Source organism: Rhinolophus sinicus, linkage group LG09, assembly GCF_036562045.2.
Source record: "Rhinolophus sinicus isolate RSC01 linkage group LG09, ASM3656204v1, whole genome shotgun sequence".
Lineage (NCBI taxonomy): Eukaryota > Metazoa > Chordata > Mammalia > Chiroptera > Rhinolophidae > Rhinolophus > Rhinolophus sinicus.
Window position 1 is genome coordinate 71,201,154 of NC_133758.1, and position 17,602 is coordinate 71,218,755.

The following is a 17,602-nucleotide window of genomic DNA, read 5'->3' on the forward strand; positions in this document are numbered from 1 at the left end:
CACATGTACAAGTGCTCAAGGTATGTAAACAGCGCACAGAGCGAGCTGGCCAGGGCTCTCAGGGTGAGGATGTTGGCAGAGTCAGAGGCCCTGAAGCCCTCGCTGTGGAATTTCATATTTTCATAGTATTTTCGACTCTGAGAGCTAATATCTCCCACACAAACAAGGAGTGACTATATAATCCTTTCCCTCATGTTACTAGTTCTTCCTTCGACCCAGGAATGTTTTCCTGCCCCAGTAGAAATGACAGTGGGAGGAAATGAAGTTCCAGAACCTTCTGACCTCACCTGTATTTAAATTTCTTATCAGTTTAAATGCCAAAAGCACCTGTTTCCCCTCTCCCTCCCCTCAGACTCACAGATGTAAATATTAGTGCAGTTTCCTAAAAGGAAAACATGGCTAAATGTTTCAGGTGGGCTGTGCCAAGGCAGTCTAATGCCAGAGGAGCAAGCACTCTGCAGACCCAGTGGGAACAGCCGACAGAGGGTGGGGATGGATCCGATTTCTTGGAAAGGGCTGACAAGTGAAACAATTCAATTGGCATTAGCCCAAATCAAGTAAATGCTCTTTCTGTAAGGAAAAACTGAAGGCGGTTCATGCCAAGGCTTAGGGAGAAAATAAAATATAATTCAGGATTACCGGTGGAAGCCGCACGATGATGCTGAATTTTAGTTTTTCATTTTTCTCTGTGTTGTCCAGATCTACAAGAAAGGTAAATTGGCAAGCAAAAGAGAAATCTCCATTTTAATATCTGAACAAGCGAATAATACTTCATCCTGACAACACATACCCCAGCCTGTATTCTCAAGCTAAATCAAACAATGCTTTGAAAATTTTAGTTTGTATCTCTCTGAATAAAGGGAATTTTTAAATGAAGCTGTTTTTATATTTCATGGAATGGTAACAGGCTGCCTGCCAGTCACAAAGCAATTTTACTGACTAACTTAAAACAGAAGGTACCTTGAAGAATTGGAAATACTTTAATATCTAATAACAAAACTCATCTTTAAAATACGACTGAGTCATTTAAGTGAGAGTGAGTACACTACAGACCTTATTTAAAGTTCAAATCCACATAAGCCCTGTATTTCTCACTTGCTTTGTATTCCAAGTCTAACTTTGCCATGACAGAGTCATTCAGCTGAACGTAAGCCATTTCATGACATTTTCTTGAGAAACAAGCCTTCAGAGCCTCCTATCCCCAAGTGTTCTCATGTACAGACAAGGAATCTAATAACTATGTGGACTGAGAAGTTGTTTGGGGTCTCTTGAAGGGTAAAGGCACTTTAAATTAGTCAAAGGATGGTTACAAGAAATGAGCTATACTCAGAAGGACCAGCTGTATAATTTGTGGCCCCCTAAAAAGAGGAGCCCCTTGTTCAAATACTAAGAATTTCAAGACTCAATGCGAAGCATTAACCTTCTAAGTTGCAGCAGGGCCCTTGTGTCACCATCATGCCTGGTGGTGCTCAGAGCGGTGCGCGCCCTCTGTCAAGCGCAGAGCCTCTTACCTTCCATGAGCCTTGTGACAGCTGTTTCTGTGAGAAGCAACACCCCGTTATCGATGTAATGCAGCAGGTTGTGCAGAGGGAGACAGTGGACGCCAAGGCTGATGTGCAGAGTGTGGAAACCTAGAATGAGGTGGGGAAGATGAACACAGCCAGCCAGCATCACCAGCCTCCCAGATGGAATGAAATCGATGGTGTTATTGTTTGTGGGAAACGAGTAAACTCGTCATATCGCCTCTAGTTGGAACCGGCAAAAATTTTGCAAAGTAAATAAATACAGACCTCTTTTTAAACTAAAACACTGAAAGTTTCATAGAAAAATATCAAATAGATCGAAAGATATGAATATTTTACAGAAAGTCTAATTTTGGTGAGAAAATGTCAAAAAAGCCCCGCGTTACGACGCGATTTGGCGGGAAAATGCCCGCTTACAAAGTTAATAAAGCACTTCGCGGACCTCACAGGAACGGTGGCAGCGAGGTGGTCTTCTTGAGTTCTCCTCTGGAACTTACCACAAACTAAACATCTATAATACATCAAAGGACTCTCTGCTCATCACACAGAACAGCTAAGAGGCTCATACAAGGATTACTCAAAGGTGGGCAAACCAGGCGGAAGAGGGAAGGGAGCAGAGTAGAGACGGGCCCGCATCCACAGCTGCAGAGACACAGGGCCCCCAGGATAGAACAGAGAACACAAAAACCAGGAGGTGGGCTCTTTCCCTGCGTCCCACAGCTGATCTCTCCTACCGAAGGGGCAGCATATCCAGCATTTGAGGCAATAACCTCAGCTGAGACCTCCAGCTGGGCCCTGGGTTGGACAAAGGACACAAACTCCATACCTGGGCCCCTCCCCCCACTCTCCCAATCCTACCCCTTCCCTTTCAGAGACTCAAACTGGCCCCTGAACTGAGGAGTGGTGTCAGATTACAGAGGAGTCCTGGTGGTCAGGCTCTGGGAAGACCCGGATTGACCCAGGGAAGAGGCTGGGAAAAGTGTGACATTCCTGGGCTGAGAGAGAGGAGACTCCTCTATCCCCAGCCCCCACCCTTTCTGGCCTGCCTAGGGCAGGGCAGTTACAACTGCAGAGACACATCCAGCGGTCAGCAGCAGGCGGCAGATGTAGTTCTGGGCTTTCAGCAGCTCAGAAATCTCCTGCCCTACACACACACACACACACACACACACACACACTCACACGACAAAGTGCGCTAAGACTCAGGCGACCTGGGCACAGGGCTGGCTGTGGTGCTCTCAATGCGCATATTGCAGGTGAGAGCAGACACTGCACTGACTTTGTAAAAACTACCATCCAGACCCCATAGCCCATCTCATCTATAACAGCAGTCCCAGTGTCACTCAGGGTGACAGGTGGCCTACTCTGCATGCACAAGACGCAGAGGATTCTTTGGTACAGCAGAGGACAACCTGGAGATTACTTGGTGGGCTGAAGCCAAGACTGGTGCTGCTTTTCTTTCTTTCTTTTTTTTCTTTGTTTTGTATTTCTGATACTTTTGCCTGTGTTGAGTGCGGGTTATCGGTTGTTTTTATATGTGAATATATTTGGTTTTTTCTTTGTTGTTGTTGTTGTTGTTGTGCTTGGTCACTTGCTTTGTTCTGAAATTACCCTACACCAGGGCCCAGCCCAAGAGGCACAAGATTCAACACAACCCGAGGCCAACTCCAGACCAAACCAGAGTACTACCGGGTTTGACCTACAAGTGACACACCCAGAGGGAACTCTCTACAGGCACAAGACCTCATAGGGACCAAACCACATTTGAGTGGTCAACCCTAACGCAGCAGATCATCCACTGTGGGCACAGCCAATTCTCACAACTGGTTAGCCTAGGAGTCAATCCCACCTACTGACAAGCCAAAAGCAACTAAAGCTCAACTAGAAGAGGACAATACACACAACACAAGGGTCACCTTTGGAGCACATGCACAGGAGAACAGGGAAGTGGTGCAAGTCAAATGTAAAGGAAACATACTACTTAAGATCACCCAACAAAGACAAAGAACCCTAGGGGATTTACCTAATACCTCGAAGCAAACACAGAGAGTCAGCCAGAATGGGGAAATAAAGAAACATGTCCCAAATAAAAGAACAGAAGAAACCTCCAGAATTGGAATCAAATGAAAGAGAGGTAACCAACCTATCAGAGACAGAGTTCAGAACACTGATGATAAGAATGTTTAAGTAGTTAAGTCATGACATAAGGAAGGACAGAGAAATCATATAGAACAACAAGTTACAACTAAAGAACACAATAACTGAAATAAAGAACACACTTCAAGAATTACTGGTAGGTTAAATGAGGCAGAGGATTGAATCAGTGACTTAGCAGACAAGTTAGCAGAGATCACCAAGTGGAACAACAAAAGGAAAAAGAAAAAAACAAACAAACAATGAAAATGGTTTAAGAGACCTCTGAGATAACATCAACCGCAACAACATGTGCATTGTAGGAATACCAGCAGGTGAAGAGAGGGAGCAAGGGATCGAGAACATATTTGAAGTAATAATGACTGAAAATTTCCCTAACCTGGTGCAGGAAACCGACATACAAGCATAGGAAGTGTAGAGAGTTCCGACCAGGATGCACCCAAACAGGCCCACACCAAGACACATTATAGCTAAAATGGCAAAGGTTAAGGACAAAGAGAGAATACTAAAAGTAGCAAGAGAAAGACAGCGGGTTACATACAAGAGAACTCCTATGAGACTATCAAAAGACTTTTCTACAGAAACTTTGCAGGCCAGGAGGGAGTGGCAGGAGGTACTCAAAGTGATGAAAACCAAAGGCCTACAACCTAGATTGCTTTATCCAGCAAGGCTATCATTTAAACTTGAAGGAGAGATAAAGAGCTTCCCAGAAAAGAATAAGCTAAAGGAATTTATTACCACCAATCCAGCATTGCAGAAAATATTAAAAGGGCTTCTGTAAGCAAAAGAAAGATGAAAACAATCTAACTACAAATAAAAAAATGGCAAAATTATGTACCTATCAAAAATCACTTTAAATGTAAATGGATTAAATGCTCCAGTCAAAAGACATAGGGTGGCCGAGTGGATAAGAAAACAAGACCCTTGATATGCTGTGTACAAGAGACTCACGTGAGATGAAACAACACACAGGCTGAAAGTGAAGGGATGGAGAAGACATTTCATGCAAATGGAAATGAGAAAAAAGCTGCAGTAGCAATACTTATATCTGACAAAATAGACTTTAAAATGAACAAAATATCAAAACACAAAGATGGGCACTACATAATAATAAAGAGATCGATCCAAAAAGAGGACATAACCCGAGTAAAACTCCCTTTGGGCTTTTTTTTTTTCCCCAGATCCCTTAAGTGTAAGGATAAACTGTTGATTTGTGATTTTTCGTGTTTCTTTAGGTAGGCCTGCATTGCTATGAATTTCCTTCTTAGGACTGCTTTCGCTGCATCCCATAGATTTTGGGTCGTTGTGTTTTCATTTTCATTTGTCTCAAGATATCTTTTGATTTCTTCCTCGATCTCACTGTTGACCCATTCATTGTTTAGTAACATGTTATTCAGCCTCCGTGTATGTGTGTCTTCCCATTTTTTTCCTATAGTTGATTTCTAATTTCATAGCACTGTGGTCAGAGAAGACACTTGGTATGATTTCACTTTTCTTAAATTTATTGAGACTTGTTTTGTGACCTAACATGTGATCTATCTTGGAAAATGTTCCATGTGTGCTTACAAAGACTGTGTATTCTGCAGCTTTGGGGTGAAATGCTCTGAAAATATTGATTAAATCCAACTGATCAAATGTGTCATTTAAGGGCGCTGTTTCCATATTTAGTTTCTGTCTGGAGAACCTGTCCCTTGTTGCCAGTGGTGTCAATCCAACCTACTGACAAGTCCCCTACTGTGATAGTGTTACTGTTGATCTTTGTCTTTATGTCAGTCAATATCTGTTTTATATATTTAGGTGCTCCTATGTTGGATACATCGATGTTTACAAAGCCTTAGGGGAGTTAATATCGTAAAAATGTCCGTACTGCCTAAGGCTTTATACAGATTCAATGCAATTCCTATCAAACTACCAAGGACATTTTTCATAGAAATAGCACATATAATGCTAAAATTTATATGGAACCATAAAAGATCCTGGATAGCCTCGGCAATCTTGAAAAATAAGAACAAAGTGGGAGGTATCAAGATACCTGACATCAAATTATACTACAGAGCTGTAGTAATCTAAACAGCATGACGCTGGCATAAAAACAGACACATAGATCAATGGAACAGAATACAGAGCCCAGAAATAAATCCATGCCTATATGGTCATTTAATCTACGACATTGGAAGCAAGAATTTGCATTGTGGTAAAGACAGTCTATTCAATAAATGATGCTGGGTTAGTTGGACAGACACATGCAAAACAATGAAGCTGGACCACCTCCTTACACCACATACAAGAATAAATTCAAAATGGATTAAAGACTTAAATGTAAGATCTGAAACCATAAAACTCCTAGAAGAAAATATAGGAAGAAAGCTTACAGACATTACCAGGAGTAATGTTTTTACTGACATAACCCTAGGGCAACGGAAGTAAGACAAAAAATAAACATGTGGGATTACGTCAAACTAAAAAATTTTTTCACAACAAAGGAAACCATCACTAAAACAAAAAGGGAATCCTACTGAATGGGAGAAGATACTTGTCAGTGATATATCTGATAAGGGGTAATATCCAAAGCTTATAAAAAACTCATTCAACTCAACTCCAAAAAAACATACAACTCAATTATAAAATGGGCAGAGGACATGAAGAGACATTTTTCTAAAGAGGACATACAGATGGCAAATGGACATATGAAAAAATGCTCAACCTCACTAACTATCAGAGAAATGCAAATAAAAACCACAATGAGATACCACCTCACCCCAGTCAAAATGGCTATGATCAATAAATCAACAAACAACAAGTGCTGGCGAGGATGTGGAGAAAAGGGAACGCTTGTGCACTGTTGGTGGGAATGCAGATTGGTGCAGCCACTATGGAAAACAGTATGGAGATGTCTCCAAAAACTGGAATTGGAGCTACCTTATGACCCAGCAATTCCACTCCTAGGTATCTATCCAGAGAAATCCAATACTCTAATTCGAAAAAATTTATGCACCCCTATGTTTATTGCAGCACTATACACAATAGCCAAGACATGGAAACGACTGAAATGCCCATCGGTAGACGACTGGATTAAGAAACTGTGGTACATTTATACAATGGAGTATTACTCGGCCATAAAGAAGAATGAAATCTTAGCATTTGTGACAATATGGATGGACCTAGAGAACATTATGTTAAGTGAAATAAGTCAGATGGAGAAAGGCAAATACCGTATGATCTCACTTACATGTGGAATCTAAAGAAAAGAATAAATGAATGAACTAATCAGAAACAGCCTCAGAGATACAGAAGAAAAACTGAGGGTTGCTAAATGGGAGGAGAGTGGGACGAGGGAGAAGTTTAGGGGATTAGAAAGCATAATCGGTAACCACAAGATTGCCACGGGGATTGTCAATTTGGGGAATGTAATCAATAACGTTGTAAAGATTTTGTAGGCTATCCAAAGGACACTTGTCTTATTAAGGAGATCACTTCAGCGATGGTGTAAATGCCTGATTAGTGCACTGTACACCTGAAGCTGAACAATAATGAATGTCAACTATAATTATATATATATATATATATATATATATATATATATATATATATATATAGTCACAAGAAGTGGAGTACAGCATTAGGAATAAAGATAGTGGAAATATAACAGCTGTACGTGATGTCGGAGGGGTAGTAGATGGGGGGGGTGTTTATCCCTTTGTGAGGGGTATAAATGATAAATGTCTAACTATTACATTGTTTTGTACACCTGAAACTAATTAAAAAATGAAACTTAAAATAAATAAATAAAGCACTTCCCTCAGTGCCTGGGCACCTAGCATCAAATCAATGCTGCTGGAAGACAAAGTCCAAGTTTCTTCCTTTGTATTATCAAGACTAAGCACAGTGCTGAGAATATAATAAGTTCCCAATAAGTAAAGTGTTACCTTCACCTTGTGCCCCTTCCTAGGCGAAAAGAGAAAAAGAGTGCAAAGCCTGCTCCATGAAAAATGGTTTTACATGTTAACAGGTTTGCAATTCTATGGTAAGAGAACAATTAACAGAAGACCTTCAAACTCCACATGCCCAGGCAAAAGGCAGATGCACAGGGATTCTTGTTGGAAAGAGGAAAAACTCTAGATCAGAGGGGGACTGTTTATATGCCTGACCTCTGCATATGCCCTAGAGAAAGGCTTTTGGGGTCTGCCTGGACTAAATCATATAAAAGAAGAATTAGAATGATATGGTCAGATAGCAAATCTATAGGAATTCACTGGAGAGGAAAGCACTTTCTCAAACCTCAGTCTCATGGGGAAGGATCCTCAAACACTCAGAAACTGAGGGTTCTAAGTGCACTAGTAACAATAAACGATAAAAACAACATTCATGGAAGAAGGTATCAGACCAGGAAAGAATCAGAAAAGTCTTCTTGGAAAAGATGATCTGTGAGGGGAGCTGTAAAGGGTAAATGTAATTCCTGGGAGTGGGAATGAGGCAGGAGAATACCAAGAGTGGAGATGCTAGGAAAAGCCAGGTTCACAGGAGCAGACCACCAAGACTGCAATCCTGCGTCTGCTTACTAGCTGCAGGTAACCAAGCCTTTGTGAGCCTCCGTTCTTCATCCCTCCAATGGGGCCCCCAGTACCCATCCCGCAGGGCTGCTTTGGGAGTGACAGCTGGTCTATGAAGAGCCTAGCCTATGGTGGAACACACTGACTGGTACCAGATGTGTACTGAGGCCTTCCATCCACACACTGGCTCACTGCATCCTCATACCACCCTGTGAGGTGGGAACCACCTGGTTCCCAGTTTATAAATGGGAAAACTGAGTTCACAGGAGCTAAGAAACGTTCCCAGGATCATATCAATAGTGAGCTGAACTTTGAATGCAGGCTGTGCGATTTTAGTCTAGGCTTCTAACTATAACGCTATCCTGCCCCAATAACTGGTTGCTGTGTTAATGGAACAATATGAGCAGAGGCCCAAAGGTGAGAAAGTCTGGGGCATGTTCACAAAACATGAGGTGACGCGGCTGAGTTGGTGTGTGAATGGAATGACAGGGGGTAAGACTGGAGAGGTTAACAAACCCCTTCCATACACTGGGCAAGGAGCAGGGCATGCAACAATGAGTGAAACAGGTACAACCGCTGCTCCTATCGACCTCCAGTCTGCTGGAGAGACAGACCATCAAATTACCACAAAAATAACTATATATATTTTTAACGTGATCAGCTCTATGAAAGAAAAGTGCAGAGTGCTCTAAGTATGTGTGACAGGGGTTGAATGCTGAATGACAGCAAGGAATTTAGTAGAGAGTAGATTTGCACGAGGCACTGAAAATGTTAAAGCAGGACAGAAAGAGGATTTCAGCTTTAGTTTTGGAATATTACAGTGACAACAAGCAGAGAATGGACAGAAGTAACGGTTTGCTGCAGGAGGTATGGGGCCCTGTTAGGAGGCCATGGCGTGAACCTGTGAACCTGTGTAAGAGGTGATGAGGTGACAGTGAAAGAAGAGGGAGGGGGTGTAAGAGGCGGGGCAGTAAACTGGCTGGATGCAGGGAGGACTTACAGGACAAAGATGATGCCCAGAGAGCAGGGACTGGAATTCAGACAAAGCATGGGGCTTTCTGTCCCTGAGCCCATGAATCATAAGGAGGGACCTGAGTCCCAAGTCGGGGCAACAGCAAGGGTTGGATAATGTGCAGACTCTGTCCATAAGTGGGTGTGAAAGGCCTGACAACAGATGAGTCCACTAGCTTCCCTGAATCCAAAAAATGTAGTGAGATTTTATGAGCTAATTAACAAAATGAGATTTTTCCAATGGATTTGGACATTCTTTCCAAGATTAAAAAAGTTATAAAATTATTTCTGAATGAAAGTTTATAAAATATTATCAATCCTATAGATTTTCTGGACTCAAAATTCCTCTCCAGCCCTGTGTCCATGGCCTAAAGAGCCCTGATGACCCTTCGTCCTCTATCCCTAGGGCACAGTCCCAAATTCAATAGTCAATTCCTGGCCTCCTTGCTGCCTGTCAGCTTAAGGCAACAGAGAAATTGGCTAAAAGCACGCATCAGTCCCGAAAGACAGAGTTTTTCCAGCCAATCCCTGTCCTCATCCTTTAGGGGTCCTGGCCTTCTCTAGACAGCAAGGAGAACACAGGTCCCTTTTAAACTGCAAATGCCTCCGCTCTAAACCATAACTTCCTTTTTGGGGTCCTCATTCCTTTTTTTCTTTAACCAGTTCGGGTTACAGGTTTCTGACACTTGGAACTCAAACAGTTTTTGCTAGTCCCGCCGGCCTGGAAAGCACGCACACTTACACATGTGCATGAAAAATACCCTGTATTTACACACTTACACACACACACACACACACACACGCACACGATCCAGTATCGCTTTGTTTCTATTTGCATATCACAAACAGGAAACAGAGATTTAAGAGAAAAGGATAGAAACTGCGCTCTCCTACTTGACCCATGGACACAGGCCACTGAGTCTACTCAAATAATTCCTAGTCTTTATGGATAACATTTTTCTGTGTTTTCCCTCCTTATCCATACCCAGAAAGGAATGCAATGTTCTGCAGAAAGTGAATTTTTATGTTCTCCCGGGAATAATCTTGTCCCCAGTAAGTCAGTTTTATTGATATACCAAAGAAGCTTGAACATCCACGGTGTACAAATCTGAAAGTGTCAATCCATTCCTCTACCAAGTCTCTCATGTTAAAGACAAATAATTAAGAATTTAAGCCAGAAAACCATATATGGTTTTCATGAAATCCCTTACTCTCTCTAGAGGGTACACCTCACCATTCATATTCCATTTAAAGCCATCAATTCTCCTCATGAATGGTCATTTTCAGATTCCTACAAAGTCAAAAGAAACTCCTTTTGGACTTCTACTACAAGCAAACCTTATAAGAAAAGGTGTGCGGATAGAGAAAGCACGAACGATTCCAAACTACATCAGATAGATCACAGATGCAGAGAAGTGAGACGTGCTGTGGGAATCTTCTGGGCCCATAAACAGCCAAAGTTTCAGCATCAAATAATTCAACTGGAATATGAAATTCAAAAGGCAGCCCAGAATAGTAGTTAAATGCAGATTTGGAGCCAGACTGCCTGGATTTTAATACTGGCTGCTACCTAATAACTGTGTGACTTTGGGCAAGTTACTTTTTCTTTTTTTTTAGTATTATACGTTTTTTATTTTAGCCATTTTGGTGGGTATACAAGTTACTTTTAACCTTTCTGTGCCTCAATTTCACCATCTTTAAATGGGAATAATATTTATTTATTATTTTCAGGTGTACAAAACAATGTAATAGTTAGACATTTACCTCCTTCACAAAGTGATAACCCCCTCATCCAACCTACTATCCCTCTGACATCATATATAGCTGTTATAATTCCATTGACTCTATTCCCTGTGCTGTATGCCACATCCTGTGACTATATATATATTAAATTATAGTTGACATTCAGTATTTTTCAGTTTCAGCTTCAGGTGTACACTGCAGTGGTCAAGCATCTACACCATCCATGAAGTGGTCTCCCTAATAAGACAAGCGCCCACCTGACACCCTACATAATCTTTACATTATTGGTTATATTCCCCAAACTGTCTTTCATATCCTTGTGGCAATACTGTGGTTACCAATTGTGCTTTCTAATCCCCTCACCTTCTCCCTCATCCCCACCACCCTCCCATTCAGCAACCATAGTTTTTTCTCTATATCTCAGGCTGTTTCTGATTAGTTTGCTCATTTATTCTGTTCTTTAGATTTCACATATAAGTGAGATAATATGGTATTTGTCTTTCTCCATCTGACTTATTTCACTTAGCATAATGTTCTCTAGGTCCATCCATATTGTTACAAATGATAAGATTTCATTCTTCTTTATGGCCAAGTAATACTCCATTGTATAAATGTACCACAGTTTCTTAATCCAGTTGTCTACTGATGGGTATTTTGGTTTTTTCATATCTTGTCTGTTGTAAATAGTGCTGCAATAAACATTAGCGTGCATATATTTTTTTCGAATTAGCATTTTAGAGTTCTCTGGATAGATATCTAAGTGTGGAATTGCTGGGTCATATAAATGGGAATAATATTAAGTGAAACCATAGGAAAGTGTCATTTTTGTTGGTCAAAAATTTAATGTGGTTCAATTTAAGCTCCTATGACTTAGTATTGTTATAAAAATTAAATGTGCGGGGGGTGACCTGTTAGCTCAGTTGGTTGGAGAGTGGTGCCACTAATATCAAGGTTGCAGGTTCGATCCCCGCATGGGCCCCTGTGAGCTGCGTCCTCATTAAAAAGGTCAACTATGCCACTGTAGCATGAAAGCAATATGGAACAAATGACCATGGCTGTTTCACAATAAAAAGTTTTTAAAAAAAGAATAAAATGTGCTAATTTATGTACTTAAAACAGTACCTGGCACAAAATGGCACTGTATACATGTTGGTTTAAGATGAATAAATAAAGGAATGAAGTAATGATGAATGGATGGGTAGATGATATGAATAAATAAATTAAACTGGCTGACATAATATCAATAAATCAACAAAAAGTGCTGGCAAAGATGTGGAGAAAATGGAACCCTCGTACACTGTTGGTGGGATTGCAAATTAGTGCAGTCACTATGGAAAACAGAATAAAGGTTCCTCAAAAAATTAAAAATAGAACTACCTTATGACCCAGCTATCTTATGATCCACTTCTGGGTATTTATCTGAAAAAATCCAAAACACTAATTCACAAAGACATATGTATCCTTATGTTCCCTACATCATGGTTTGCAATAGCCAGGATATGGAAGCAACCTAGGTGTCCCCTGATAGACGAATGGATAAAGAAGAAGTGGTACATGTATACAATGGAATATTACTCAGCCATAAAAAAAATGAAATCTTACAATTTGTGACAACATGGGTGGACCTAGAGGGTATTCTGGTAAGTGAAATAAGTCCGACAGAGAAAGACAAATATCGTATGATATCACTTATACATAGAATCTAAAGTACAAAACAGATGAACAAACAAAACAAACACAAACTCATAGATACAGAAAACAAACTGAATGTTGCCAGATGGAAGGGGGATCGGGGTGATAGGTGAAAAGGTGAAAGGAATTAAGAAGTACAAATTTCCAGTTAGAAAACTATAGTCTCATGGGGTTGTAAATTATAGCATAGGGAATACAGTCAATAATATTGTAATAACTATGCATGGTACCAGACAGGTACTAGACTTATCAGGAAGATCACTTCATAAGGTATACGAATTTCTAATCCCTATGTTGTACACCTGAAACTAATAAAATATTGTATGTCAACTACAATCGAAAAAAATTAGAGTTAAAGAATTATGTAAAAAATATATTAAAAACTGGCTAGTATATATTATGTCACGATAGCTATCATAAAGCTTACATCAGGACTTTTACATAATGAACATAAGGCAGGTAGTTTAGAGCAAACAGGAGCTCATTTGCCTCTTATAATGATTACTGATTTACATGCATATCTGTGCAACCAGACTTTTGTTAATTTTTGACTGCTCTAATTTCTAGCACAGTATCGGCATGTAATAATTGTTCAACAAATGTTTGTTGATTGAATGAACAAATGACCAATTAAATGAATGACTGCATACACATGTGCCAAGGGTGTTTTGAGGCCAGATTTGGTCCTATTTCAAAATCCTAAGGGAAATGTTTAGCTTCCAAGCTTGTAAACCTCAGCTTAGTTTTAACACCCAAACAGACCCACTTCCTTCTGTACATTAATTTTCTCAATCAGAGAAACTAGGCCTGCAGACAGACATCAGAGAAAGCTCTCCCTGAATCAGCTCCACTAATTCAAAGAATCCTAGAAAGTTGCATGGGGACCAGTCTAGGCTCCCTGAAGTTAGTGACAAGCTACAGTATAGTTTAATAATCAGGGGCGATCTGGTCAGCAGAGACCCATCTCAGGCCCATTTCTCACAGTGACACAAGATGCAGTTTCTCAGACACAGGAGGTCTTATCCTTAAACTCACAATGTCCCAAAGTCCAGGGACCGTGTGAAGAAGAAAGAAAAAAGTTATTACAACACAGGATAAAACAGCCAAGACTTACCAGGAGGCAGAGGTAAAAACAAACTGTTAGTAGCTTCCAAAATCCTGGTCATGATGTGGAAGACGGCACATTCAGCAACACTAGCCTGCCTATTGCTGGGGAAAAGACCAAAGCAGCATGTCAGCCAAGGAGCTCAACTCAAAAAACCCATTTATCTAAGCAGTGGCTCTGAGTTCCACATCCAGATGGAATTCATGCTAATTGTGAAAGGCTATGCCCTGTCAAAAGCCTCCAATTATGATGGTGACCATCAGTCGCATGCCTGGAATCTAACCAGACAGTAGGCATGTAAACGATCAATTGTATCAACTCAAATTCCCCTTCTTGGCAGTACTGAGCTCATGTGCCCCCTCCCTTCTCATCAACCACATGCCAAGGAAAGAGGATGGGTGAAGTAACAGGGACATAACGTTCAATGCCAAGTACAGAACTGAGACAGACAGTGTCAGGGCTGGTGAGAATTGCTTCCAATTGTAAATTTCAAAAAGGTTTTGCTAAAGCAGGCAGCAATAGGAGTTACTTTGGCTCTCTGCACACCATGATAAGAGCGAGAAATACTTGCGTACAAGTGGAGAACCCAGGGATGAAGATTATGTTTCCTCCAACTGGTATCCAATACTTGGCAAATGAGATCCAGCTGGAGAGGAAAGAGTCTGTTAATCTCTGCTCAACCCCTTTCCCTCAGGGCCCCTAAGCCACCCTACCCAGCTCTGAAGGCAGGTCAGTGCAGCTGGCATTCAGGCTGCGGCTGGACACAGAACCAGCCTTTCTGAGATCAGTTCTGAGGCACTGGAATCCTCAGAACATGGAAAGACTGAAAATGCACCCCCAGAGTCTAACAGAGCACCCTCTGTCTATGCAGGTGGTGCCCCAGCTAAGCTCCCCAGCCTGGCTAACAGGCCCTCAATTACAGGTCCTTGTCGACCAGTGAAGGTCAAGTGCAACTGGGTTTGCTTTGGGCATGTTATGTGAGCTCCTCAGGATAGTTCTATGCAAAGGAGAATTATTTAAGAAAGGTTCATTATAGAAATAAATGTCAGTATATGAGACTACCAACCTCTTCTAATATATTAAAAACTAGGAAACTCAAACCTTACTGTAAAAATTCAAAGACATTATTTAAATACAGATACTAATGACTACAATAGAGACAGAACTTTTCAAATTAGAGGGACATGTCTAATAAATTTAACTAATCTTCCAAAGTTCAATGCAAAAGTATAGGTTTGCACACTGGCTCCTTTACATATTGGTCTTACCCAAACTGGGAGAAATGCAGTATTCTTTCTGTGTATTTAAATACTTTTAGAAATTTCTCCAGCATATCATTTCTAGGTTCTAACCAGGGTCAGGCCTCAATTCCATGTGCTTTTTAAAAAACTCAAGACGCCTTAACATCACTTCTATTTACATATGAACTGGTGTCCTTAATTTGGATCACACACAAGTTCAATAAGCAGCTACCTGGTAAATGAGCTGCCAATCTCATCAGATTCGAATGTGGTATTAGTTACACAACTGCGCTGGAATCTGGCCTAATTGGGCTGTTGGAGCTAATTAAGAATTGAAGTGCAAGTTCTCTCATGTCTGCATAAAACTCCATGTTCAGAAATCATTACCTGCGTTTAATAAGGAACTGGAAGATGCCAAGATGTGAACATTTGGCAACCATGCTAAAGCCTATCGTCACTATTTGAAGGAAGTGCAATAATCCACTTTCAAAACCAAGTTCTCATTGTTTGGGGTTCCCCTCCCCCCCGCCCTTTCCTCAAGCTATAACACCAAATATACTGGTTTGAAGGTGGGAGAACTCCAAAAACCTAATTTGGAATACATACTCTACCACATACTAGAAACTATATATCAGGGGCCAAGGGGTGAAGAACAAAAAAAACAAAACCAACCAGTTTTGAAACGTAATCCAGAGCCATCTGTTCAATTTTCTTCTTTTCTACGCCCTGTAGGTGTCTCAAAAGATGGTCTTTTAGTTCAGACACCATCTGAAAACAGGATATGGATTATATAAGTCACAATGTACCCACTCACACCTGCAACTGGTTGAATTAGATCCACTTATTAACATTCCTTATCAATATGAAACATATTAGGTCTGAAGATCCCTCCAGCAGAAATACAGAACCCTCGGTCTTCTTCTGGTGGGCATAACTCAGGGGGCACCAATGTTTTCTTTAAGAGCAACTGCTTGTGATTCACTCAAAGCCAAGATAGCAACTGAGAGTCAGGCTCCAGGCCCTGCTGAGAAACAGGAAACGTATCGGGTACCTCCCTCTGCACAGTGGCTGGAGACACTCCACACAGCACACAACATGCAAAGGTAATGAAATATCGTATTCATTCTAGTGTCTCCAGATGGGCTTGTTTCTACATCTGCTCTGTTCTGATCATCCTTGGGGCTCCCCAATCAGCACGGCATTCCCAGCCCTCCCCACCTTTCATTTTTCTCTCTCCTTCTCCTCCTTTCTCCTTTTTTTCTCCCTTTGCCCAGTTCGCTGCTCAGCTAGAAACTCTCCTGGCTACAGAGATCTCTGCACCAATAAACAGCCCATGAGAACTGTACAATTGACATCACATGTGCGCACATCTATTTTAGCACATTTAACTATAGGACACCCTGAGTACAACTTAGCCCGTGGCATCCTGGGCCAAGACAGAGTGGTATATTATTTCAGTTCAGTCTCCTGCATGTGTTAATGGATCAAGCTTTAAAAAACAATATTTTCTTTTCGTTTAAGATACAATGCATCCTTTTTTGTGATTTTCAATTTTTCTATAATAACCATAAAAATAAAAAATGTAAATCACCTGTATAATGCTGCCATCTATATTAACATTTTGGTTTTTTGATTTTCCTTCTTCCTGGTGTCGTGTGAGATGGCCTGTGGGGTCTCTGCTCCCGCTCCCCACATAAGAACACAGGATATGGCTAGGCCAAAAAGGAACAGCCATGGAGCCATAGATAGGGGAGTCATACCACTACAGTCTCACTGGAGTCACTATAGTCTCACTGGAGGCTGGATCCACACGACCTGCAACCTGCTGTCCCCTCCTATGCCTGCCAACCAACCGACTGACCAACCAACACAGCTGTGGCAATTAGATCAGTGGCTAATTGGCTAACTGGTTACAGCTGACGGTCCATTAGCCACAGCTGATGGCTATCTACTACCCAAGTCAGCACCCCTCCACGTGAGGCCGAGAGCCTTGAAACTGCTCTCTGGGACTCTGTTCCCACACTGGTGTGACACTCATTCTTGTGTTTTGTCATCTGTTTTTCATGTAATAGTTTATGTCATTAAGTATTCTTTACCACACTAGTCTTAATGGCTGCACAGTATTCAATTTTACGAAAGTATTATAACTGAATTATTTATTCCCTTCTTGTACATATCAGATATTTCTTTTAATACTGTTAATAATACCATTAAAATTCCTTACATGAAAGTTGTTTGCCATATCCCCAATTCTTTTGTCAGACTAAATTCCTAGAAATGGATTTTGTTGGTTCACACACTTAAGGTTTGTGGTGATACTGCCCACTGTGGCTGCACTAATTCTCAACTGCCGGGCATGAGGCTGTCCAATTCCCTGTGCGCTACTTTGCTACTACAACATTTAAATTATCGTCAATTTTCCTATATGTCTAAGTTAAATAATACGAGGTTTGACAATTAAGTTTGTGACCTTGTTACAACGATGTTGCTAACCTTTTTTTGATATCAGAGGGATTATTCATTATGAATTTGTACCAACTGGACAGTTAACCAAGTTTATTGTTTGGAAGTGCTGAAAAGGCT

At 41.0% G+C, this 17,602-nt stretch overlaps 1 protein-coding gene across 5 annotated transcripts in view; it reads right to left on the reverse strand.

The window, feature by feature from the left end:
- The window catches only part of GSAP (gamma-secretase activating protein), a 99,707-nt gene that overhangs the window by 2,416 nt on the left and 79,689 nt on the right, over positions 1–17,602 (reverse strand). For all 5 annotated transcript variants that reach the window (XM_019744568.2, XM_019744572.2, XM_019744569.2 and 2 more), the window contains 5 exons: positions 15,692–15,787; positions 14,354–14,424; positions 13,788–13,882; positions 1,512–1,631; positions 640–701 (listed from right to left, as the gene is read on the reverse strand). In XM_019744568.2, coding sequence (XP_019600127.2) covers positions 640–701; positions 1,512–1,631; positions 13,788–13,882; positions 14,354–14,424; positions 15,692–15,787 — 444 coding nt within the window. The remainder of the gene's footprint in view (positions 1–639; positions 702–1,511; positions 1,632–13,787; positions 13,883–14,353; positions 14,425–15,691; positions 15,788–17,602) is intronic.